General features: G+C 55.0%; 1 protein-coding gene across 2 annotated transcripts; it reads right to left on the reverse strand.

Annotated features, from left to right (window-relative positions):
- Positions 1-48: 48 nt before the first annotated feature.
- COL8A2 (collagen type VIII alpha 2 chain) lies at positions 49-24293 on the reverse strand. Of its 2 annotated transcripts, XM_011357979.2 has the most exons (4): positions 24236-24293; positions 16483-16527; positions 6089-6306; positions 49-5431 (listed from the first exon to the last, which is right to left on the reverse strand). In XM_011357979.2, exons 3-4 carry the CDS (start codon positions 6288-6290, stop codon positions 3513-3515), a joined length of 2121 nt encoding a protein of 706 aa, XP_011356281.1. In that variant the 5' UTR covers positions 6291-6306; positions 16483-16527; positions 24236-24293; the 3' UTR covers positions 49-3512. The 2 variants fall into 2 exon arrangements, with proteins under 2 accessions (XP_011356281.1, XP_023385139.1); XM_023529371.1 differs by lacking the exons at positions 6089-6306; positions 16483-16527; positions 24236-24293 and adding an exon at positions 5875-5967.
- Between the last annotated feature and the right edge of the window lie 41 nt (positions 24294-24334).

Here is a 24334-nt window from a genome sequence, read left to right on the forward strand (position 1 = left end):
GTGCCTCTGTCTGGGCCATGCTCTCCTAGGGGCTAGCATCCCAAGGTGACGAGCTGCTGGGCTGTCAAGGCGGATTCCTCCAGTTCTTCCAGCTAGCTGCATTGTTTAGCCAGGAAGGGCAGATCAAGCATGGTTTGGTGCCTTTTCCTGTGAGATCACTCAGGAGAGGCAGGGGCAGGAACAGCCAGGTTTCTTTCTCTCAGAACCTGACTTCTTCATAGATTGTTCCCCAAGTAGCGCCCAAGCCTAGCCAGGCCAGAAACAGGAACCCTTTAGAAGGATGCAGAGTGCACCTTCTATCACTGCTGACCTTTGGGTGGTGAAGGCACATCACCCCACATGCCCTGGGTGGACTGAAGGCTGTGCCTCATTCTGCATCTTGGTCCCAGTCAAAGGCCTCGTCCTGCTAGGAAGTTCTGCACACTCCAATTCAATGAAAGGGAAGAGACACCTCCCATCAAACATCAGGGATATTCTGAGCATCCTTCCAGCCCAATTGGAGAGAGAAGCACACCCAGCTCTGCAGCTAACATGAGGTTTTAGGACTGCTTGGCAGATCTGCTTTCAGCCAATGTAGGGTTCTGCCAGGCGGGGCAAACCACAAGACTTTGCAGGGCATGGATTGGTCTCCAGTGTGTCATCTGATACCCAGAGCCAGAGACAGATCCCTAGCTGCAGAGCATGGCAAGCTGCGAGGCAGGTACTTTCTGCCCAGGGCAGCTCTGTGGTCCCTGCCTTCATCACTGGGCCTGGCACTAGCCCCACCCACAGGAGCAAAGATTCGTAATTTCATTCATAATTTGTATCAGATGTTGAAACTTGGACCTTGGGAGCCTGAGCCAGCTGTCATGCTCCACTACCCCTGAGAGCTTGCAGGAATGTTTCAGGGAAGGTTGATCCGTCTTCCCCCAGCTCCAGCCACTGCCTAACTGCTTTCTTAAAAGGCCTCATGGCATTTACTTGGTGCAGAGCTTTGGCAGCTTAGGAGCACAGTTTCCTATGCAGTGGTGACAGAACCCATGGCCGGGCAGCTGGGGAGGGACACATGCTCCTTGAGAGACGGCACAGAGCAAGAGCCTCAGCAAGCTCCCTGGACGCCTTATGAAATCCAAAGGCTTGAGACCCCTCTGCATGAATGCCATTCTCAGCACTGTGCTGTTTTACACAACAGGTTTTATTGAGGCTGTGTCAGTACAGTCAATACAATTGTTTTTCTTTTCAAAAGTCCCATTTTCTTTGATTCCCAAGTGCATTTTTCCCTAATCTTCTGTGACACAGGGCACATAATAGCTATGTAGAAAACTAAGCTGCTTAACCAGGTTAGAAATGGAATGACTAATGGAAAACATTTAAACCTTAATCTTTAAAAAAAGGAATTGGAATATAAAAATGCACAAGGTAATGTAGTTTTCATTGTTAAAACCTGACATTGTTTATCAAAGCTAGTTAAGTGGACAACTGGAACTAAAATCCCACAAACATTTCAGAAGCACCAACAACCCCTCCCAAAGGCTTCAGGAGTGACATTTATCAGAAGCTCAGTTCTGTGAAACAGTTTTTTGGGGTTCCCCCATACCTTCCTTGGTCCCCTGGGTAACCATTGGGAGCTGATGAATTTCCACCCATTAGAACCTCTCCCTAACAGGTCAGATGGTCAGTGGTGGCTTTGACCCAGAAAGGAGGCTGAGCAAAGGGCTCACCAAGTATGGTTCGAGATTCCTTAGCTCTCATGGTTGTAGGGGCGTAAGAAATCCACCATGAACCCAGGCCAAAACCTATTTAAGTGTCGCTTGGGCAGACTGGGTTTTCATTTCTCCTTTTGAAAGTTAAAATGAGCAGTCAAGTGGCCTGCTTTGTTGGGAGAAGTTGGTGGGGAGGAAGACAGGCAAGGGGCCTGAGGGAACCACAGCTTAGCGAGTCAGAAGTCAGCAGTCACCCTCCATTTCAATATGGACGGTCTAGCGGGGCCAGAATCGGAACAGCGCAACCAGGTCAAGTTGACTAATGCAGGCTCGCACTGATTCAAGAAAGTGGGCTGGCTTGGGGAGGGCTAAAGGAGAGGCCCCAGGCCACTGCTAGAGTGGCTGTCCTTACATGGGTAAGAGTGTCCATCCCTACCCCAACGTTAATCTCAGCTTTATCCATTCGGCTTGAACCAGGGGCTGAGGGGATGGGAGGGGGATCCTGCCTGTTTCCTACAGCAGAACTCTGATTAGGGAAAATGGCAGAAACATTCATGGCCAACTCATTGCAGAGGGGCCTGTTGGCATCCTTTTTCTCAGAGCCTCAGCCTCCTGGGCCCTAATCCTGCTTAAAACAGGAAATTGGAACCAGAGAGGAAGCTCCCCAGATTAACCCCTCTAGTAGACACACATACCCACCATGTGGTCCTTAATAAGGAAAAGCAGGCAGAACCTTCATCCCCGAGCTTGTGAGCACCTTGTTCTCGGGGCCAAATGAGAGGCTCTACCTTGGGGATATTTGGGTTGGGGTGACAAGGATCCCTTACAATTTTGTATGAGAAAATCAGCCCTCCCCCCACATGAGAGAAAGGGAGAAATACTGTTTACTGATAGTTGACCCTGTCTCATGCCTACCTGTCTCATGCCTACCTGTGCCCCTCCCCAGGGGGGGCCTGGGCTGCTGCCCTCATGCTAAACAGAGTCAGAGCTGGTAGGGCAGCCTGGGAGATGGAGATGCCTGTGAAGACACCCCAGCTCCATGCCCTGACCCCTCACAAACCACCATTCCCCATGGCTGTGGCAAGAGCTGTGAAAGGGGATTAGCCCTTCCCAGGAGCTTGCAGGAGGGGCCACACACTTGTACCCGCCGTGGACAGGCCTGATGCCACAGCATTGCCCCTGGGTTTACAGTCTTGGCAGGGTGTCCATGCTGGCCACCTCGATGGTCCCCCTCCTCTCCCTTTCCCCTGGAGAGAAACAAACTCTTCAGGGGACCCACCATCATATGCTGGGTCCCAGGGGAGCTGGAAGAGCCCCAGCCAAGATCCAAGGGAGGCTATGTCCCATTCCTTGAGCAGGTGCCATCTCAGGGCCAGCAGGAAGGACAGGGCTTAAGAATATGTCCCCCCACCCCCCCGGGGGGGGTGGTAGATGGGGAACCCAGTCCCTTCTCAGCTCTAACAGAGAAGCAGCATCTTTCACCACCCAGCAGAGCCCAGGACTCACAAGAGGGTAGGGGTCTCCGACAGCTGGGCTGAGTGTCCTGGAGCCCTGCCTGCAGGCCAGGCAGGGCAGGAATAGGGGTGCAACCCCGACACTGCACAGACACTTGGTGGGGAAGAACTCAGGCCAGCCTCTTCCAGAAACAACCTCAGCCTGCATGGAGGAAGAAACCAAGTCAGTCTCCTCGGGCCAAGGCCAAGGCCACGGACGCCTCTGTTCCCGCCTCTGTTCAGCCTTTGGTTTTTTCTTTAAATGCAGGTTCTTCGTAACTGAGAAGGTCTCTCTACCACTAAAGAGGAAGAGGCCAGGGCAGCAGGGCCCCGTGGGTTATGTGGGGCAGAGCAAGAACCCTGAAAAGGAGGAGTGGATGTACTCAGTGGAGTAGAGGCCATTGGCCTGGTCCGAGGGCATCTGCACCCAGACCTGGTCGTTGGGCCGCAGCTGGAGCACGGCTCCGCCAGACGCCTGGTCCAGGTAGCCCTTCTTGTACTCGTCGTAAGTGTAGGTGGCTGGCACGTTGTTCTTATACAAGGCCACCCACACATTGGTGCCCTTGACATGCACATGGTAAGCAAAGTAGTAGACCCCGCCCACAGGGCAGGTGAAGATGCCGGTGGCAGGGTTGTAGCCGCTGTGGCCATTGTAGAGAGTCCGATCAAATTTAACAGGCATGCCCGAGGCAGGAAAGGGTGAGGTGAGCACGGCAGTGAAGGCAGGTGTGGCATGGGCTGACAGCTCGCCCAGCCCAAACTGTGGCTTTCCGCCCTTGCCCAGCACAGCGCCCTCCACACCACCATTGGGCAGGTGCAGGCCAGCAATGCCAGTCTCATCGAAGGCCCCTGGGGCACCAGGGGGGCCAGGTGGCCCCGGAGGCCCAGGAGGGCCCGTGAGTCCTGGGGAACCAGGGACCCCAGGGGGCCCTGTAGGCCCAGCCACACCAGGTTCCCCCACTTTCCCCTCTCCAGGGGGCCCTGGCAGACCTGGTTCACCTTTCAGGCCTGGAAGACCCTGGGGCCCAATAGGGCCGGCTGGGCCCTGGAGTCCCGGGATTCCTGAGGGGCCCCTCAGGCCAGGCTGCCCAGGGAGCCCCAAGTCACCCTTCTGTCCCAGGGCTCCTGCCACCCCTGGTCCCCCAGGGCGGCCCGTGAAACCTTGCTCACCCTTGGGCCCAGTCGGTCCAGGGGGTCCATGGGCCCCGGGAAGGCCCCTCTCTCCTGGGAGCCCAGTTTTCCCAGCCAGGCCACTTGGTCCCTGGTCACCCCGAATGCCAGGCGCTCCTGGGGGTCCTCCAGGCCCTACCTCCCCCTTAAGTCCAGGGGGCCCACGTCTACCAGGGAGCCCTGCAGACCCAGGAAGTCCAGGGGGGCCCCCAAGGCCCTGTGGGCCCTGCTCCCCTGGCTCTCCATCCTCACCTGGCTCACCCCTGTCCCCCAAGAGCCCCGGGACCCCAGCTGGGCCCTTGTCTCCCTTGGGTCCTGGCAGTCCTGGCATCCCGTAGCCGGTGGGGCCTATCAGGCCAGGGGGACCCCGGGTCCCTGGTTCTCCTTTGGCCCCTGCTGGGCCCTGTGGCCCTGGTACCCCTGCTGATCCTGGTATCCCCACACCATCTACCCCAGGGGGCCCTTTTGGGCCCAATGCCCCTGGCTCCCCCCTGGGACCTGGTACCCCAGGAGGCCCAGATTCACCCTTATCTCCAGGGGCCCCAGGAAGCCCATCCAAACCCGGTTTGCCCAAGCCAGCTGGACCAGGGAGGCCAGGAGGTCCGGGGGCACCGCCTTGCCCAGGAGCTCCAGGAAGCCCTGGCTGGCCCACCCCATTGTCCCCCTTGAGGCCTCGATCACCCGGGGGCCCAGGCTCACCCTGGGGCCCCGGCTCCCCCCCAAATCCTGGGGGCCCTGGTACCCCCTGGGGGCCTGGTTTCCCAGGGACAGCAATGCCTGAGGGCCCAGGGAGGCCAGGGGGTCCTGGAGGGCCCCGGAGGCCCTGGTCCCCTCGTATCCCTGGCTCTCCCCGAATCCCCGGCTGCCCTGGTGGTCCAATCTTGCCTGGGAGCCCTGGGGGACCAGCCTTGCCTATCCGGGAGAAGCCAGGGGGGCCGGCGGGGCCAGGCTGCCCATGTAGCCCTGGTTTTCCAGTGCCTGGTTTTCCTGGGAAGCCAGGAGGGCCAGGGGGTCCCCGAGGCCCAGGTTTCCCAGGGGGACCAGGCTCTCCTTTCAGATCCATTGGTAGCAGCGGTAGAGGCATTTCTGAGAGAAAGAGAAAGAGAAGGGGCAGTCAGAGCTTGGACAGTGGGGACAAAGGACCCATCTACCCACTCCCGCACACCAGCATGGATGGATCCTGAGAAGACAAGGCTCTATATCTGTTCATGAAGTCCACAACCCCGCTCTCCCCTCTCCCAGCTCTTATGGAAGATGGAGTTTAGGGTTCTTCAGTGGCAATCTTGGGAGCTTCGTGGTGTCCCCACCCAGGGCTCCTATCATTCAACCTACCCAGGCTGGGCCTTCCCCAACAGCTTGGGGTGCCTCTCATTCCTTCATGACCTGGGGTTGAATGTCCGCCAGGTGGCGCCCGAAGCCCTCTGTAAGCCAATTGGAACAGACCTGCTGCCATCCCCACCCAACTTCCCCACAGACCTTCCCACCCTGCCCCCCCCCACTAAAGACCCCCCTCTGCCAGACTGCCGTACCTGCTTCCGGGCCCTACTGGGGTGGGAGGCCCTGGACCCGCATCAGGAATAAAGCGGAGATGGGAAAATCTTTTGTGGGATTGCGGGGCTGTGACCGTGACCGAGGGGCCTGTGAGGAGCTGGTGAAGGTGGGGAAGCAGGGAGCTGGGGGTGGAAAGGCAGGGAGCTGGGGGTCGGGAGCCGTCCGAGGCACTGGGGGCGGGGAGGTGCTCACCCAGGTACTGGCCCTTGCCCTCGCGGAACGGCGGGCCCACGGGTCCTTTGTGCATGGGCTGCACGTACTTCACCGGCGCGTAGCCCGCTGCCCCAACAGCCCCGCCGCCGGTGGCTGCCCGCGGCCCGCACCCCAGCAGCAGCAGCAGCAATAGCAGCAGCAGAGGTGATGGCACAGACAGGGGCGTCAGAGCCCCCCGCATGGCGTCCACAGGCGTGCTGCAGGGAGGAACCGAGAGGGGCCATCAAGCCAGCCCCTGAGTGGTTTGGCACCAGGCCCAGGAACTCACAAAGAGATCAGAAGTTAGATATTATTCACAAGCAATTCCCAAAGTCTTAGAGTCTGAAGAACCTCTCCCAACCCTGCCCTGGCTATCCATCCCCACTGCCGTCTCGCGGCCTTCTCCCCTGGACAACAGGCTTCCCCCAGACCAGTCACTCTGCAGTCAGACACCCTTCCAGAGCCCTTGGCGGCCTCTGCTCAACACTCTTTGATGACACCCACTACCATTTGCTGTGCGAGGCATTGGGCTAAGCTCTCCAGAGATGAAAACTCGCTGAATTTCCCTAGCACTTTAACAAGGTAAAATTCTCATCATCCCATTTTCCAGGTGACAAAAATAAAGCAAAGATCTTTTGGAAGCAGAACTGGGATGTGCCTTAGATATGTCTGACTTTGCATTACGTAGGTGCCCTTCTGAGGCTCCCCACTGCCTTCAGGATCAAGTCCATGTGCCTAGCATGGCACTCAAGGCTTTTGTTTTTAAAGATGAGAATTTTAATTTTTATTGATAAACCATGATTTCCTATTGAATACAATTAGCAATAATATAACCTTCTAGCATTTAAAATGTAAACTTTCAGAATCACCTTAATCGATACACAAAGCTTTCATGTCTGGGAAAATAAATTTTTTTTCAAAGTTTTTCATAGTCTTTATATTTTTTTTAAATGCCAATTTTTTTCATACTATATATACATAATTTTTTAACATTTTCTTTTTGAGGGGGAAAATAATGTTTTATTTCAACAGTAGTCTTCCTAAAAGAGCTCCTCAAAATAAGAGATTTATGAATAAATTTTTATAAACCTTCCTGTGTTCAAAAGAAATCGACTCTACCACATCAACTGCACCCTACTAAAAATCCGAAACAAAAAGCCTGGAAGGACCTGAACAGAGCCACATCCTACTGAAGCCATCAAAGACATCTACAAATAGAACATGGAAGTACCCTCCACCACTGAATCAATGCAGTGGGCTGGAGAGTGGTAGACCATGGCCTCATGACAACATGAAGTGGACTTATTCTTAAAATAGGTAGCAGCGCATATATCAATATCACCCCTATTACAGAGACACACACATACCAAAGCATAAGTGTCTTTTAAGTGAAAAACTCAGAAATGATCTTGGAAATATCTATTTTCCTGGGCTACAATAACTGAAATGAAAATGACAATATTTTATGGATGATGCAATGTGGCATCAAGAGTCACTTGAAAACATAACTCATTGGCTAAAAATAGTTCTAAATGCTATCTCATTGATAGATACTTAATTAAAAATGTATATTGAAGGCTTAGTTTCCTAAAAAAAAGTAGGATATCAAGTCCTTTTAAATTTAATCTGTACCTGTGTCTCCAACCCTGTCACCTACCAGGCTTTACTCTGCCTCTCCCGTCCCTCAGACCTCTGCCCCAATAACAAAGAACTCCTTATGGCTGGCTCCCAGACTCCAGGTAGCCTCACACTTCTGGGACTTTGCATCTACTGGTTCTCCACCTACAATGTTCCTCTCCTCTCTTACTCATCCTTCAAGTCTCGAGGAAGCTGTCGCCCCTTCCTCCATAAAGTTAACTCCTCCCTTCTTTTCTTTCTGACCTAGTCTGGTTACAGCATTTAGTTCACCTCCAAGAACAAGGCCTGGGTGGGGAGAAGCACAGGCTTTTTGCTGAAACAGCCAGCCTGAGTCCTCCACTCCCCAGCTGGGGGAGCTTGGGCAAGAGGTTTCCACTTTGTGAATCTGTTTCCTTGTCTATAAAGTGGGATAATATGTCCACACAAAAGGGTGTACACGAATGTTCATAGCAGCCGTAAAGTAGAAATAACACAGAGGAGCATCAACTAATGAAGGGGTGAAGTATGGTATATCCATATAATGGAATATTATGCAGCAATTAAAAGAAATGAAGTATTGAAAAATGCTACAATACAGATGAATCTTCAAAACATTATGCATATAAGTGAATAAGCCAGTTATAAAATTATATAATTCTGTTTATATGAAGTATTCAGAATAAGTAAATCTGTAGAGATGGAAAGTAGATTTGTGGTTGCCTAGGGCTAGGGGGGCGGGGGAAGTGGGGAGTAACATTTTATGGTGATAAAATGTTCTAAAATTTATTGTGATGGTTGCACGAGTCTATGAATACATGAAAAAAATATTGAATTGTAAACAACTGTTTAATATGCAAATCATATTTTATTATTTAATAGGTAAATCATGTTATTTTTTGAAAACTGGGCTTCTCAGGGCTGCTGTGATGATTAGAGATATTGTGTCTGCCTCACAGCGGACAGCCACTAATATCTGAATTTTACATACCCAAGGAAAGCCCCACTTTCCCTCGGATTTCTGCTTTGGGCTCCCCTAACCCCCACCCCAGGGCCCCTCAGCACCTGTGCCTGGTCTCCAGAGGGGTTTGGGGGAGGGTTGTGCACACCAGGGAAGCATGTGGGGAGCACAGCCCTCCCTGATGCGGGACTGAGTCCGGAGCTGCAGCTCAATGTTCCCCTAAACTCAGTGTCATGTGGAGCTTTGTAGGAATGACTGGAGGGTTCCGGAGAAGGTTGGTGAAGCTGCCAAACCAGCTCCGGGGTTCAAATTCCAGCTCTGCCATCAGCCTGGTCTATAACCTTGGGCAAGTCACTCAGTCTCCCTGAGCCTCAGCCTACCACTCATGGGGCTCCCCACGCGCCAGGCCTGAGCTCAGGGCCCAGCAGGCTTCACTTCATGGAATTCTCTCAATGACCCTCTGAGGCTTATGCACTTATGTCCTCATTTTATAGATGTTGAAACGGAAGCTTGGACTGTAAAGATCTTGCCCAGGACACATGACTGGGAAGTGTGAGAACCGAGGCCTCATCCAGAGCCTCAGCACGGGGCCCCTGCTCTGTCACATGACTGATGCCAGAACTCCTGAGGCTGCGCCTGACAGGCCCGGACCTCTGGTCCTGCTGATGGAGGCTCTGGCCAGACACTGCCCTAAGGTTTTACATCCCACACACATACTCAGCCTCGTGAAGCGTGTTAGCCTTGTTTTAGAGATGAGGAAACTAAGTGCAGTCAGAACCTAAACCGAGGCTGTCTGATCCTTGAGCCCCCGCCCTTACCACCATACCACCCCACCTCTCATGAACAGAAAAAGGGCCCTCCTGCACCAGCCACCTGATGGGGTAGTGGGGAGCAGTGCTCACACATGCACAGGACCAGAATACTCTGCCTGATGAGTGGCAGGAGGGTAGGGGAGCAGGTGGAGGCAGGTAGAGCATGTAGCAGGAAACAGAGGGAGGGGAGCGAGCCATTCTGGCCCGAGTAGGCCAGAGGCCAAGGTCGTGGCACCACCACAGGAGGACTCAGGACAGCCCTAGCTCTGGGGACCTGAGACAAGGCCTCACTAGTGGTGGGGGGTGATAGAGGGGACAGGCAGCCTCAGACTCAGCTGGGAGGACTGTGGAGGGGCACAGGAAGGCAGGGCACCAAAGGAAGAGCCCCAAGTCTAGTCAGGAGCCAGGGCAGGGCCTCCCGGCTAGCTCACCACCTTTCATTCCTCCTTGGCAATGTAGGTCTCCAAGGAGCATCCCTACCCCACACCCTGTGGCTCCCTGAACTTGCCCTTTCCCAGCACCTTGGGCACTGTGTCCTCTCCGCTGAGGTGGGACAGACCTGCAGCGAGGCCCCAGAGCAGGAGCTTCCTCTGGAGTGAGGAGTGTCTACGGCAGAATGATAGCTCACATTTGCTGAGCACACAGACCTCCCATCAGGCACCCGCCTAGGTGCTTTATGTTCAGTCTATGATTTAATTCCCAGCAGGTCTCTGGAAGGGAGGAGCTGTTGTGATTCCTCTTTCTGTAGATGAGGAGCCTGAGGCTCAGACAAATACAGTGATGGGCCCACTGGCTACAGCGGGAGCCAGGATTTGAACAGAAGGCTGTTAACCACTGAGCTCTTAACCACTGTGACATCCTGCCATGGGGGAGGCAGGGAGAGAGAACAGCCAGAGAGCAAAAGCCAGACAGAGGGAAGCAGACTGAGAAAGATCTCTCTGTTGCAGCTCCAAGCCACCTGTGGGTTTGAGGGGGAAAGATTACTCCATCTCTTAGAGGTGAGAGGCTGGCATGTGCCAGTATGGGTGAGGGTTGCAGGTGGATGTGAGTACACGGCCAAGAAAAGGGGTGTGCTGAGCCTGTTCCTGGGGCTACAAAGATAAATAATGCCCTGGATGATACAACGCAGCAGCCCAGGTGGGGCAGACTTCTCCCCGACCCCAGCCACCATCAGAGCCAAGGGTGCCTGGGAGCCTCTGAGCCCCCCACCTCCTTCTCACTGTCACCCCTCCCCCACACACCTGGGCTCCCTGAGGCTCTCTGGCCTCTGCACACTCCATTCCCTCTACTGCATCTCCGCCGCCTACCTCTTACGTATTCCTGGACATCAGGGAAGCCTATTGGATGTCTCCTGGGCTCCGCTGACAGCTGCAGGTCCCCATCTCAGCTCTTATTCTTCTTGTTGGCTCTTCTATTCTCTCTACCCACCACATTCCCCCAACTCCGTGCCCAGCACGGGACTTGGCTGGCAAACAATAATTCTCAATAAATGTTTGATGAGCTCAATTCACCGTCGGATTTAAAGATCATGTCAGTCACTCATTCAGTCCTTTCTTCAGAGTTAGCGCAGATCTGTGTCACACCGCCCTGGGAACGCTCTCCCCAGGCAGAGGGGAAGAGGCAGAGATATTCACGTGGCCTCAGTCAAAGACCTTCAGCTAAGAACAGCCTGCCCAGGGAAGCCAGGTACACAGGGAAGGATTCATTCCCTTACTCCTGTTCTCCCCGAGAGGTGTCAGGAGTCAAGGGAGGGCTCTGAAGCTCAAGCGCAGCTCTGCTGTGTGACCTTGGGCAAGCCATCACCCTCTCTGGTGACTTCTTAACAAGAAAGGCAGGACCCAGGGAAGCTGGGAAGGGGCTGGGCTGGCAGGGGCACAAGGTGGGGTGCACGAGGAGACGCTGATTCAGAGGATTGAGCAGTGGCGGCAGCAGGGTGGACGCGGTGTTTGGACAGCTGCAAGTCCTTAACGGGGATTTCCCCCCTTTTCTACAAATCCCCATAAAACAGCATTTTGTCCAAGTCAGCGTTTTGTGGCAGGCTGGCCCTCCCTGGGGCGGCCGAGGAGGCTGGCTAGGAGCGGGTAGTACTCTGGGGGTCTTTCAGACCAAGGGAGGGTGGGGGGTATGGGCCCTGGCAGGAAGACGTGGCACGAATGCAGAACCCCACACCCACTTGGCTGTGGGAGGGGAAAGGGCATCAGCTAACAGTGACCCCTCCCCACCAGCCCCCTCTCTCAAAGGGTCCTGTGTCCCAGGAGTGACCGACAGAGGGGACTCAGGTTATCCTACGGAACTTAACAGCCTGCCCACTCCCCATCCCATTTCACAGATGAGCTATCAGAGGTCCAGATAAAAAGGGGGTCCTAAGGGAGGGGGCTCCCACAGAACCATGGAGAGATGTGGCTAGTGCAGCCCTGGCAGCCTCCCTCCCGGGAGGGTGCATGGATCATAGCCCCGGGCAGTCCAAGCCCCCCACCCCAGACGGGGTGGCTGCAGCGAGGGAGCGGTGGGAGGGCTCAGGCAGCCCCGGGGCCTGGCCAAACCACAGGTATGTTAAGAGACGCTTCCTGTTGTGGAGACATTTCTGCGGATCGGCTGCCCCGCTTGCTCCCCCGGTGCCTCCTGTCTCCCCACTCCCCCGGCCTCGCTCTCTTCTTCCTCCCCGACTCATTTCTCTCTGTCTCTGTCTCTCTCCAGCCCCGTCTAAGCCACCTCAACAGGTGAGCAGCATTTCTTGCACATTTCTCCCTACCAGGGGTGCAGCCTGGGGGCCCTTAAGGCTTTCCTAGGTCCCAGCAGCCCCTGGACTCCCCTTCCAGCACAGCTACTTACCAGCTAGGTGATCTTGGGCAAGTGAATTAACCTCTCTGAACCTCAGTGTCCTCATCTGAGATGATCTGAACCATCGGCACCCCAGGCGTGCTGCCCTGTCTTGCTACCCTGATAGCCAGGAAGTTGTCCCTTCAATCTAACCTCAGTTCTTCCTGCTGCAAAGCAACATCTCTGACCCTTAAAAAACTTAGGCAACCAGCTGCCAAAGGCCAGGACCTTGTGAAAATTACCTAAAGTTAATTTTCTGGCCTTCTAGGCCTTTTCTCTGACTGCTCCTGAGATGAAACTGACCAAGGGTCACACGGATGGGGTCAGAACTAGGATGGAGGTATGGATCTTGGAGCGGAGCAGAGGAGCTGCCCTCCTCACCCACTAGGCGTGACGTCCACCCCAACCGGCCAGCCGGGCAGCTCCAGTCTTCTCCAGGATTCCTGAGCCCCCCTCCCCCAACCTACCTCTCTCCCAGCTTGTGGAAACTAGAGAGCCCTTTCCCACCCTCCTCTCCTGAGTCTCGGATGAAGGGGGTCCTGCCTCCTACTCCATGCCCAGGCCCTCCACACCTCTTCCTCAAGGGCCTCTGTCTGTCCATGGATGCTGCCCCCCAACCTACCCACTCCCCAGTTTCTCCATCCCATGTCCACACAGGCCTAACTCTCCCCCACCAGCCGCCCTCATCTCCCTCCAGCCCTTGTCAGCCAAGCTTCTTGAAAGAACTGTCTTTGCCCCTCACCCGCAGTCGCTATGCACTCCCCACCCTCTCATCCCCATGCTACCTTGTCTCCAGCACTGAATTCGCCCTGGGACCCTGCTCTTCTCTTTCCTGGAAAGGTCCCTCCTCAGATTCCTCTGCTCCCTCTTCCTGTCCACTCTGCAGATCCAGGCTTGCCCTAAGGAGCTGGCTCAGGCCTCGTCTCTGGATGTTTCTCCTGCAGTTTCCAGGTTTCACCAATCCCCTCACCAAGGACTCCCACATCTGTCTCCAGCTATAGCCTCTCTCCTGAGCCCCAGACTCTTGTGTTCAATGATGAGCCGAGCATTTCTCCTGGCTCACCCAACCGATGTCATTACTCTCTCCTTCGTTACTTGCTTCCCTCCGCCACTCCCAGATGCCCAGGCCAGAAACCTGGACATCACTTCTGACTCTTCCTTCCTTATGAGGCAGTAAGGAATCTCTTTAGCCTATGTAATGCCTTAGCACAATTAGAAAAGCCAACCCCTCCTTCCAGCCAACTCAGGCCCTACTCATTGCCTTTCCTGGGTGCCCTTGTACAGTAGCCAACATGAACAACTGTACATGACAGCCCTGTTCCTTTACCCTCAAAAGCCCAGTCCAATCTTAGGGACTCAGTCTCCTCTACCCCTCTCACTTCTGTTCCTTCGCTCCTTCTGCATAATCTCTGCCCTTATACAGACCTTACGAGACACAGCCCAGAGCCTGGCATATCCCAGCCATTTAATAAAGGTTTATTAAATTAAATTGCTAAATCCTCACCTGGATTATCATAATAGACTCTCTCTCATCCCTCACTCACAGCTTTTCTGTTTTCCTCAATACATCCTATAAATACCACAACGGTGCTTCTCAAACTTTAGTGTGTATCAGGCAGTGTTTAAAAACACAGTTTCTTAAGCCCCTCCAGGGATCCCGAGTCAGTAGGTGTGGGATAGGGCCCAACATCTGCATCTCTAACAAGTTCCCAGGTGATGCTACTGCTGCCTATCTACGGACCACACTTCGGCACCGCTCTGCCCATGGCCTTCCCTTGCTCTGGATTCTCGTGGCTCCCTAATGCCAACATGATAAATTCCATGTTATTCTTATGTAGTTTCCTAGAGGAAGAGGCATACTTTAGACTCAGTAGGATGTGAAGCAATTAGGGGGCGGGAGGTAGAGAGAGGGGGTGGAGAGATTGATGGCAAGCCCCTCGCAGCTCTGAGATCACAACTAGGAAAGCACACTGTCTAAGTTATGTAAGGGGGAGGCTGGGGACCAGCTCCATGCACGAGCCGTGTGGGTGTGTGCCATGCCCATCTGTGTCCCTTCATATCTCTGTGCCACTAAATCCAGGTCTCGTGTATCTCAGGCACCTCTTGGCGTATCTTCCCTCGCTGTGTCACCATCCCATTTGTCCATCTCTGTGACCCTCTTCGTCTTTATCTGTCCTCTCCTATATCCTTATATTTAAATCCCTGTCTGAGTTCCAGGCTCTGTAAATCTCTGGCTATTGGTCACTCGACGGGACCTTCTGGAAGCGTTTATGGCCTTGACACTCACACTAACTTTAGGTCTGTGTCCAACCTCCCTGGACGATCGCTGAGCAGCCCCCACAGAGTCTGTGCAGGGACTTGTGGGGTCCAATGTGAGCTCTCTGTCCCGCGGGATCAATATGAGACTGACCCCCTCAAATTTAAAAGTGCAAGTGTGAGGATTGCTCCAAAGCCAAAGAGCTGCCTGGAATCTGAGAGTTGAGGGTGAGGGGGTGGCGGCTGGGACAGGGCTACCTAGGGACGGTGTCATCGTCCCGGCAGATGGCAGGGCAGGAGTGCTGCCCCTGCCCGTTGTGTCTACCCCACCAGGCTGCAGCTCCACCAAGATTCTCAACATTTTCACCCTTGCAGGGTGGACTCCCAGACCCAGAGGAACCTCGATTTGGAAAGCAGCATTGGAAGTAGCCCCTGAGGGGAAGGTGATGGTGGAATTTTCAAACTGAGAGCAGAGTAAACATCAGGGCAAGGAATATTGGAGGGGAGGGTGCTTCTGAGGGTGTTTTCAAGAGGCAGAGGACTTATAGGTCTGAGAAAGACACAGGCTGGAGATAAAAATAGGGCTTCACTGACAGGGTTGCTGCAGCCTGGATAAGGGCCATGGACTCACCTTTGGGGAAAACGCCCCTGTTTAGAGAGTGAGAAGAGCCCACTGCGCTTCTGAGCCCCAGCCTCCTGATATCCAGATGCCCCAAGCTTCTCAATGTCTCCCTGTACCCGCCTGCCGGCTTCACCTGATGATCTCCTCTGCCCACATTGCCTTTTCTCTCTCTCCTCCAAATATGTTATTCTTCATTGAAAACTCAGCTCAAATGCCTCTTCCTTCAAGTAGCCTTCCCTGCCTCCTCTTAGGCATCTTTCCCCCCAGCTCCACCTCATCTCCAACTGGAGCTTGGCACACAGGAAGTTCTAGGTACAGTCTGCAGCCCGGTGCTCTGGCTGCAGGCCTCTGACCACCCATCTTCCACGTCCAGCCAAGCCCACAGGGTCCCTTTTTCTTTGTGGATATCCCAGAGTCCTTCTCAGCTCTGGGCTGGAGGCAGCTGAGGCCGAACCTCCCTTCCCGCAGACAACTAGATCTACCTCCCAGGCCCCCAGTCTCTGCCCATCTCTGAGACTAGACACTCCACTACTCCCTGAGGGAGGAGCATCTTGGGGCAACTAAATGTCCAGGGAGGTAGGAATAGCCAGGCTGAGGCACACAGTAGGTGCCCCAGACCCAGAAGAGGCCCAGCAGTGGGCAGGACCCAGAGTAACAATGTACCCTCAGGCAGGTGGCCAGGGGACCGGCCCTTCCCCACCTGGGGCTCAGGCCTCAGCTGGTACATTCACTCTCACTTCCCAGCAAGGGCCCCGAGCTTCTGACCAGCACTGGACATTGAAGGGTCCCCACAAACCCAGCCACCCCCAAGCCCCAGGCCAGGCCAGGCCAGGCAGGGCCTCCTCGCTGCCAATTCCTCGCCTTCTGGTTCACATTTGCAGTCTTTTCCGGAGCGCCACCCGCCGCCCGCTGCCTACCCACGCCTGCCAAGATTCCTGGGCCTTCGTGGCTTCCCCGCGCACGGCGGCGGCAGCAGCGGGGCGGCAGGAGGGGCTGGGCCGGGCAGGGAGGGGGCCCGGCAGGAGCACAGCCAGGCCACTGCACCCGGGCAGGCCAAGCAAACACGGGCTCACGCCAAGGAGCCAGGGCAAATAGTTCACAAATGAGAAAAAGCTGCTTCCGAGTTGGGCCGGGATTTTAAAGCTCAGGCTGCAGGGAGCTGAGGTCACCTGCAAGAGCCTCTGCCTGCTGGACATCCTGGGCTGGGAGGGGCTTCCGCTGCGGTGGGAGGGAGCAAGGTTAGATAGCGGCCAGCGATGGGCTCATCCAGCTCGGGATGTCAGAGAACCATGCCCCCAATCTAGCTTACCTTTCAGGTTGGAGGGGCCTCTGTAGGTCCCAGCAGAAGCAATACCTGGGGATGAAAGAGAGAAACAGTGAGAAAGATGCCAGGCGCCGGGAAGCCTCCTGCACTAACTCACAGCCCCCCCAGTGCCTGCCACAGGCTTCTTACCAAGAGTCTCTCCTGGCCCCAACCTCAGTCCCTCTTCTCAAGAAGCCAGGATGTGACTCCCTTCATTCATTTCACACACATTTAGCCATGTCCACAGGGTGCCTGGCCCTGAGTCGATGTAGTTCCTCCTGTCCTGGGGCCCACGCAGAGGAAGCCCCTTCTGTGCACCAGGGTTTATGCTAGAGAAGTCCCTACTATATATTTCAGGCCCTGGACTGGGGTGGCCCCCACTATAGGCTAGGGTTCCTGCCTAGGAAAGCTCCTACTGTGGACAGGGACCCTAGGCTGGGCCTTGGGACACGAAATGGCCCAGCCCCATGCTCTGCCCTGAATTAGCTGGAGGCATCAGACAAGTGGCCACCACACAGCTGGCTAAGATCTCTGGGCTCTGGGAGCACACAGCAGGGAACACTGCCTCCCCCTTGAGTCTTCCCAGAAGGTTTCATGTAGGAAGGGGCGTTGGAGCTGGATCCTGAAGGGTGAGTAGGAGTCTAAAAGGCAGACAAAGTAAGAAAAGAAATTGCTGGCAGTAGAAAGCCTCTCGGCAGATGCAGGGAAGATCCAGAAGTGCTGTGGGGTTGAGAGGACAAGCAGAAGCTGAGAAAGCTGGGGCGACCTAGTGAGGAGCCTGGAATGCCATGTTTGCATCTCTCTAGAAGGCAATGAGGAGCTATGGAAGGTTGCTGAGTGGGGGAGGTGATGTGATCAGAGCCTTCAATGACCAGGTTCCCGTTTCTGCCTCAATCAACCATGATGCCAGGCTGTTGCAAGACTCAATCGAGGTCACACAGCTGTCCACAGGGGAGCTGGGGCTGTAGTCCAGGGCCCGGCGTGACTTTTGGGTAGATGGGGAGGGGTCACCCAGCCAGCCCACCTGGCAGGCAGGCCTACCAGCTGCGTCACTCTCTCCCCTAGCTGCTCTCTTGCTTCTGCTCACTCCCATGGAAACTCTGACATCCCAGCCTTGTCTCTCACTGAACAAGCAGCCAGTTCCCCAAGCCAGCGGCTCCTAGGCCTTCTCTCCAACTCAGCTGAGCCCCACCACTCTGAATACCATGACCCCAGAGGTGGGTCAAGAGGCTACTCTCTGAGGGCCCAGCTTAGCTTATGGAGCCTGGGTGGGAGGTCCTCACTGCCCAGCTCAACCCCAGCTTCTCTGGCCCCAACCCCCAACCCATCATGAGGCCTGGAGAGGAGAAATGACTTATGTTGGATCTGGGTTTTGAAGGATGACCATGGATTTGACTGGGTGGTGATGGAGAGAGGCAATCAGTCCAGGCCGAGGGAACAGCATGTGTCAGTGTATGGAGGTGTGGAAATAAAAATAAACATAAAAACTAACTAACTAAACATAGATAACATTTATTGTGCATCTCCTATGTGCCAGGCACTATTCTGAGCTCTTCTCATGGATCATCTCATTTAATCCTCACAACAATCCAGTGAAGCAGGTACTTCGTCTCCCCTTTTTCACAACTGGAGAACCCAAGGAACTGAGAGGTTAAGTAACTGGCTCAAGGTCACACAGCTCATGAGGGATAGAGCCTGATTTTGAACTTAGGCTGTTGGCTCCAAAGCTTTGGCTCTCCAGTATACAAATGATCTGAGATGAGGAGGGCTGGCTGGGGTCAGCCTGAGAAATGCCCTGAATGTCAGGATGAGAGGCCCCGGGTCCAACCTAAAGTTGGCTCCTCATTCTCCTCCTTAATAATAACAGTCTCTAAAGTCCAAGTACACTTAATGCACCAGACATAGCACTAGGCCTGCTCCAGGCATTATTTTATCAAACAAATTCCCTGTAAGGCAGGAATTGCTATCCTGTTTTTCTGAGCGGGGAGCACCGAGGACCAGAGAAGTGACGTCCATTCTCCAAGATTACAGGACTAGGAAGCACAGGGGCCAGATCTGAACCTTGGCGCTTGCCAAGCCCCCCAAAATGGCCAAACCCTGTGCACTTGGATTTCCTGGAGACCTTAGCTATAGGTCCTTCTCCCTGCTTCTCCTCCAGCCCCATCTGTACCGCCTCAACCCAGATGGTAACATGGACCGGCAAGGCTAGGAACAGAGTGGGCAGCTCTCATCAAGGGCCGCAAGGGTCCACTCCAGTTACCAAGGCTCCTTCAGTCCCACAAAATAGAGAGCTGGGGTGGGTGGGTGTGCCAGGGCAGTGCCTGAGCCAACTTCAATGGGACTCTGTTCTTAACCTCCACCCCCAGCTGCCTTTCCTCACCTCCTCCTTGAGCTCCTCCCTTGGCGACATCTCCGCCTTGCACAGAGCCTGCTGCCAGCTAAATCTCAGGCCAGATGTGGGTGGGACATTACACACCCCCAGCCCCAACCAGTTTCTAAGAGCTGCAGGGCTCCCAAGGAGCCTGGCCAGGGCCCAGGCCCGCTTCCTCACCCCGGCTCTCCAAAATGAGGTGCTAATGGCCATGCGGCAAATAGCCTCTCCCAGAGATGGGCTCACGAGAGAAGTCTCCACCACTTTCTGAGCCTCCTACCACAAGCAGGACCTGGGCTGAGTCTTGCTTAAATATCATGATGGGTTAAGAACCCAGCTACATGTGTTCTCCCAGCCCTACCCCTTACTAGCACATGACCTCATTCATTTATGGCTCAGCTTCGTCAGTAAAATGAGAACAATTCCTACTTCATAGAGCATTTGTGAGGATTAAACGAGTTAATTTCATGTAGCAGACTTCAAGCAGTGCTTGGCATAGAGGAACGTTTAATAGATGTTCACTATTATTATGTTATTATAATCATCATTACCATGACATCTCCCAAACGCCCTGTGAGGTTAGATTATAAACTCTGTTTTATAAGTAAAGAAACTGAGGCTCAGAGAAAAGTCACTTGCCCAAGTTCTCCCAACTAGCCAGTGGTGGATGGCCCCAGAGTTTAGACCAAAGCTGAGTCCGCAGATGACAAGGACAGCCTCACAGCTCCCAGACGCTGGGGCACAGTGTGTCTGGGAGTGGGGATGGGGGTCCTCCACACCCCCTCAGCCCCTCCTGCCTGACCCCCAGGGGCCTCCCACCCAAGCCCATGCTGCTCTGCAGGAGGGGACTCTGCATTCCTGGCTAAGCAGCCGGATTTGCTGTGCTCCAGCAACTATGAAAAGAATGTTTGCCACGAGCTGAGCCACGGTCGCCTGTCAGAGGGAGCGTGGCCTGGAGGGCCCACGCAGAGCTGCATGGCAGCCAGCAGCCGCCACAGTGGGAGGGAAGGAGGTAAAACAGAAAAGTTCTGGGTAGCGAGGGCTGTGGATGTTGGATGGGGGTAGACACCGAAGAGTTGGCCTCCTGGCACCTTTCAGAAGAGAAATGACCCCTCCGCCTACGTGGCTTCTCAATATAGGCTCCAAGGAGAGCCAGGATGGCATTGCTGGCCCGTCTCACAGATGGGACTGTGGAGGCCCAGAGGAGAATTACCTGAGGTCACACAGCAGCCAATGGCAGACCTGAGACCAGAGACCAGGACCCCTTCCTCCCAGAGGCTGCCCTCCCTCACAGGGCCCATGGAGACCACAGCGCTTTCTTAGTGGAAAACCCATCCCAGCCCTCAGTGTTCTGGGCTCTCTCTGGGTTTGACCTTCTCAGGCCCATTATTCTCCCATTTTCCTCGCCCCCACCCAAAAGTACCTTATGTTATGAAAATACCTGGCACTCTGTGCTTGACAGTTAGGTTTCCATTCCTTTTGCCAACAAACCAAGCCCTGGAGAGGGCAGTGCCCCAGGGGGATCAGTGGGAATAACATGAGCTATGCGTGAATCCCAGCTTGGCCCTTAGCAATGTGACACTTGGCCAGGTTACCGGCCTCTCAGAGCCTCCACTTCCCTCTCTGTTAAATGGGCCACCACTTCCTGCCTTACAACATTGTTACAAGGACTAAATGAGATTTACTAACATAGGACCCGGCATAAAATAGATGCCCAATAAACTCTTATTGTTCCCCTCCCCCAAGGAGACAGAAAGAAGAACTGAAATTAGAGAACTTCTGGTGACAAGGTTCCCTGCGCCCCAGGTCCCCGATGGGCCCTACTAGTGGGAGAAGCCTCTAGAAGGAAGGGACCCCTGAGCCCAGGGTCCTGGCCTCAGGTCTCAGTCCTGCCACTGGCCTCTGTGACCTCAGGCAAGGTCCCCTCTGAGTCCCCACAAGATCATCCATGATATGAGCCCACAATGCTGGCATGGCTCTCCCCATGAGGCTCTCCCCATGAGGCTCTCCCCATGACCCTCTGCCACCCGCTCCTCCTACCCTCTAAGAGCCAGGAATCTCAGCCCGTCCAGGTTGCATGGGGACAGTCGCCTCCCAATTCAAAACTTTCCAAAAATCTGAATGGAAGCAGGGCCAGGTCCTCCGAGTCCCTTCCCAGGATTTAATCAGAGAGCTGTAACAGCCGCGGATCAGAAGTCTGGGTGAAAGTTCTAGCTGCTGCACCATGATCACGTGTGTGACCTGGGACAATGCCTCACCTCTCTGCAGGCAAACAACCCTGGAGACAAGTATTAGCATTCTCATTTGATAGATGGGCAAATGGAGGCCCAGAGATGGGAAGTCCCTTACCCAGGGTCACATGGAAAGTAACCCAGGCCTGTCTGACTCCCAAGGTCCACTCTTTCCCTCACTGCATGCAATGCCTTCACTCAAGACCTGCCACCTACACCCCACCATCTGGAAATCTCTGTCTGGGAATATGACCTCCCTGGCTGATGTCTGGGCACTGGTGTGTACAAATGTAGCCTCACATACCCCTTTGGGCTTCTTTACACACCCCAGGCTTCACAGACACTTCCCCTCCAACTCAGGGCCACATTCGACGCCCAGGCCCAACCATCTCAGCATACCAGACCCTGGAGCCCAAATCCAGCGCTCCCCTCCACTGCCTCCTCTGGGGACAGGCCACAGCATCCTAGTACAAAGCTCCTGGCCTGCACTCGCCTCACTCCCCAACCAATCAGTCAAGGCCTGTCCAGTCTTGCCTCTTACTCCTCTCCATCTATTTCATCCTCTCATCCCCATGGCAACTACCCGCCTCAGCCCCCAGCACCTCTCTCCTCACACTCTGCCTGACCCCCTCAGTAGTCTCCTTGCCTATAAGATCCCTCTTTGTCCTTGACCCCAGAGAAACCAGGGTGACAGCCAGATTGCACCACTCTGCAGCTCACACCCTTTCTCTGGACAAAGCCCTTAGAAATCAGACCTCAGAGTAGCTGTCAGTCCTTCCCACTCAGTCTGCCACTGCATAAGCCAACAACAACCCACTGTCTCCTGAGAGAACTCTGCACCGTCCCACCTCCACATCTTTGCACATGCTGTTCCCTCGGGCTGGAATGCCCCCCCACTTTCCACCACCTGCACCTGTCGAAGTCTGGTTCTCCTTGAAAGCCCTAGCCAAATGCTGCCTCCCTGGCTACCCACCCCCACACACTTTGGCCTGCATGACGTAACTCAGCCGACACCCTGAAACACAGCTGTACCCCGCATGAGAGGTTGCTGTTCCTTTCTGGTTCTTCCACCCCAAATCTGCAAGTGTCTCGGCCCATAGATGAGATCAGTTCATCTGAGGCCTCACTTTTCTACAAGGGGAGCCCCATGCCTGCCACTGGGGGGTCTGGAGTGGGGGTCAGCGGGGCAGGAAAGCTGGAGCTCTGCCAAGCTCTGGTCTAGCTCAGGCCCAGGGCAGGGGTGTTAGTGGGGGAAGCTCGGGCTGACAGCCCTGTTCAATATCTTTCCCCTCCCTCTTGCTAGCAGACACATTCACTTCCATTTTTTTCTTTCTCTTCTCTCTGAGCCAGAGTGGAAACATTCATTTTCACTGTGGTGGACAAAGTGAAACCGGAGAGAGAGACCCTAGTGAACGTGTCCGAGTGTGAGTGTGAATGTGAGTGCGTGTTGTCCTGTCTGAGTATGGCTGGGCCATGTGGGACCTACCATGTGTCTGTCTGTAAGAGTTTGGGCAGGTTCGCATGTGTGCATGTGCCCTACCTGTCATTGTTCCAGCATCTGTGGTGGTGTATGTTTCAGTAGAGCATGTTCACATATGGTATTGTGTGTTACTGTAACTGGGAGGGAGTGTATCTGTGTGTGACTGTGTGAGTATGTCTATGGTGTGTCCTCATTATCGTTTTGGGGTGATTGTGTGTCCAAGGATCTGTCGGTGTTCACCAGCCCAGCAGGAGGCCACTGGGGGCATCTATGCCCTGACAGAGACCAACACCCCATGGTGTCTCCTCAGACCTACACCTCCTCCCCTGGGCTCTAGAATGAGCTCCCTGAGGCCCCTATCTGTTCAGGGCACTGGGGGTCAGTCCCCAGAGAGGGACCCGAGGCTTCCTGCCCCTCCCTATCTCAGCCCCACAGCTCCCAGACCTTTCAAATGCTCACAACAGCTCCCGGGAGGCTACCTGTGCTAAGGGTACTCTGAGGAGGGCATGGACACCTGCCACCAGACAAGGGCACAGGCCTTAGCAAGAGGCACTAATGCAGGCAGGAGGAAGAATGTGTGGGTTGCCAGGGTCCCCTGAGGGAGGTCAGTGGCATTTCTGTGTGGAGAACTAGCATGTTCTCACACACAATGAGGGTCTCACACACTTACTGACATGCACATTAAGAACATACTGGCAGATACTCACTGTCCTCCTTACTCCCACAACTGTACACACTGACCTGCTCACACACAGAAACGCACAAGCAGACTCGGATGGCTTTCCTTTCCCCAGCAGGTAATTCCTGGGCTCCTCTGGCTGAACAGTATTTCATCTCCCCGGAGACTCCTTGGGGCTACTGTGTCTCCAGCCCCAGGAGCAGACACATGGAGGAGGCTGTTCTGGGGCCCTCTGCCCCCAGTCCCTCTGGGCCAGACAACGGCCCCCTCACCCGGCTGCAGACAGCCCTGCTAGTCTCAATCCTGAGCTGGGGGAAGGTGCTGAGCCTCTGGCAGGGACATGTCGCAGAACCTCAGTCTCCATTTGTTGGGGGAAGGGGGAGTGGGGGGGATGCTGCCAAGACACCTGGAATAGGACAGACTGTGGGGGCAGAAGCAGAAAAATGGAGAAGCTGGAAGGTGGCCAGCAAACCAGCCGGGGCAGAGAGAGGGAGGGAGGGGGAGGGAGAGAGCTGAACGGCTTCCCTGCCCAAGGCTTGAGGGGGTTCCAACGCTCCTCGCCCCCTCCTCTCTCCTCCACCGCCCTGCCAAGCAAGCTTTGTCATTCCCATTTCACAGGTGGGAACGGACACTCCCAGAGGCGAAGTGACATGCTCAGAGCCACATTGTCTGGGAGTCCGCCAGGGGCTGTCTGGTGATAGAGCCCCGCTTTGGGGAGAGGGAAGGAGGAAGGGGCTTTATCTGGGATTCTGCCTGGGCAGCTCTGGCTGCGGAGTGGGGAGGAGGCCGGGGCGTGGGGGAGGACGGGGTACAGGGAACCGGATGGGCTCCCCTATCCTACAGCCAAACTCCTGACCCGAGTCCCCATCCCGTCCCCATCCCGAGTCCGAGGAGGCGCCGGCCCAGCTGTCCGAGACAATCTTAGGGGAAGCCTGGGCTAGGTCCTGCCCTCGGAGCCCCCCGAGACCTGGCAGCCAAGCCAACCTCCCTGCCTTTACCTGCAGGGCCGCCTGGGCGCCGCTCCTGGCCCTCGAGGGTGGCCCAGGGCGCGCGGGCTCCAGGAAGGGGGCGTCGGAGGCTCGGGGCGGGGCGGGTGT

This window comes from Pteropus vampyrus, unplaced genomic scaffold (genome assembly GCF_000151845.1).
Source record: "Pteropus vampyrus isolate Shadow unplaced genomic scaffold, Pvam_2.0 Scaffold36, whole genome shotgun sequence".
NCBI lineage: Eukaryota > Metazoa > Chordata > Mammalia > Chiroptera > Pteropodidae > Pteropus > Pteropus vampyrus.

Excerpts from the sequence above, each read along its gene's own strand:
- COL8A2 (XM_011357979.2), bottom strand. The coding sequence starts at position 6,290 with ATGCGGGGGGCTCTGACGCCCCTGTCTGTGCCATCACCTCTGCTGCTG. Across the intron at positions 5,432-6,088 it reads GGGCAAGGGCCAGTACCTGG|AAATGCCTCTACCGCTGCTA; the intron begins GTGAGCACCTCC and ends TCTTTCTCTCAG.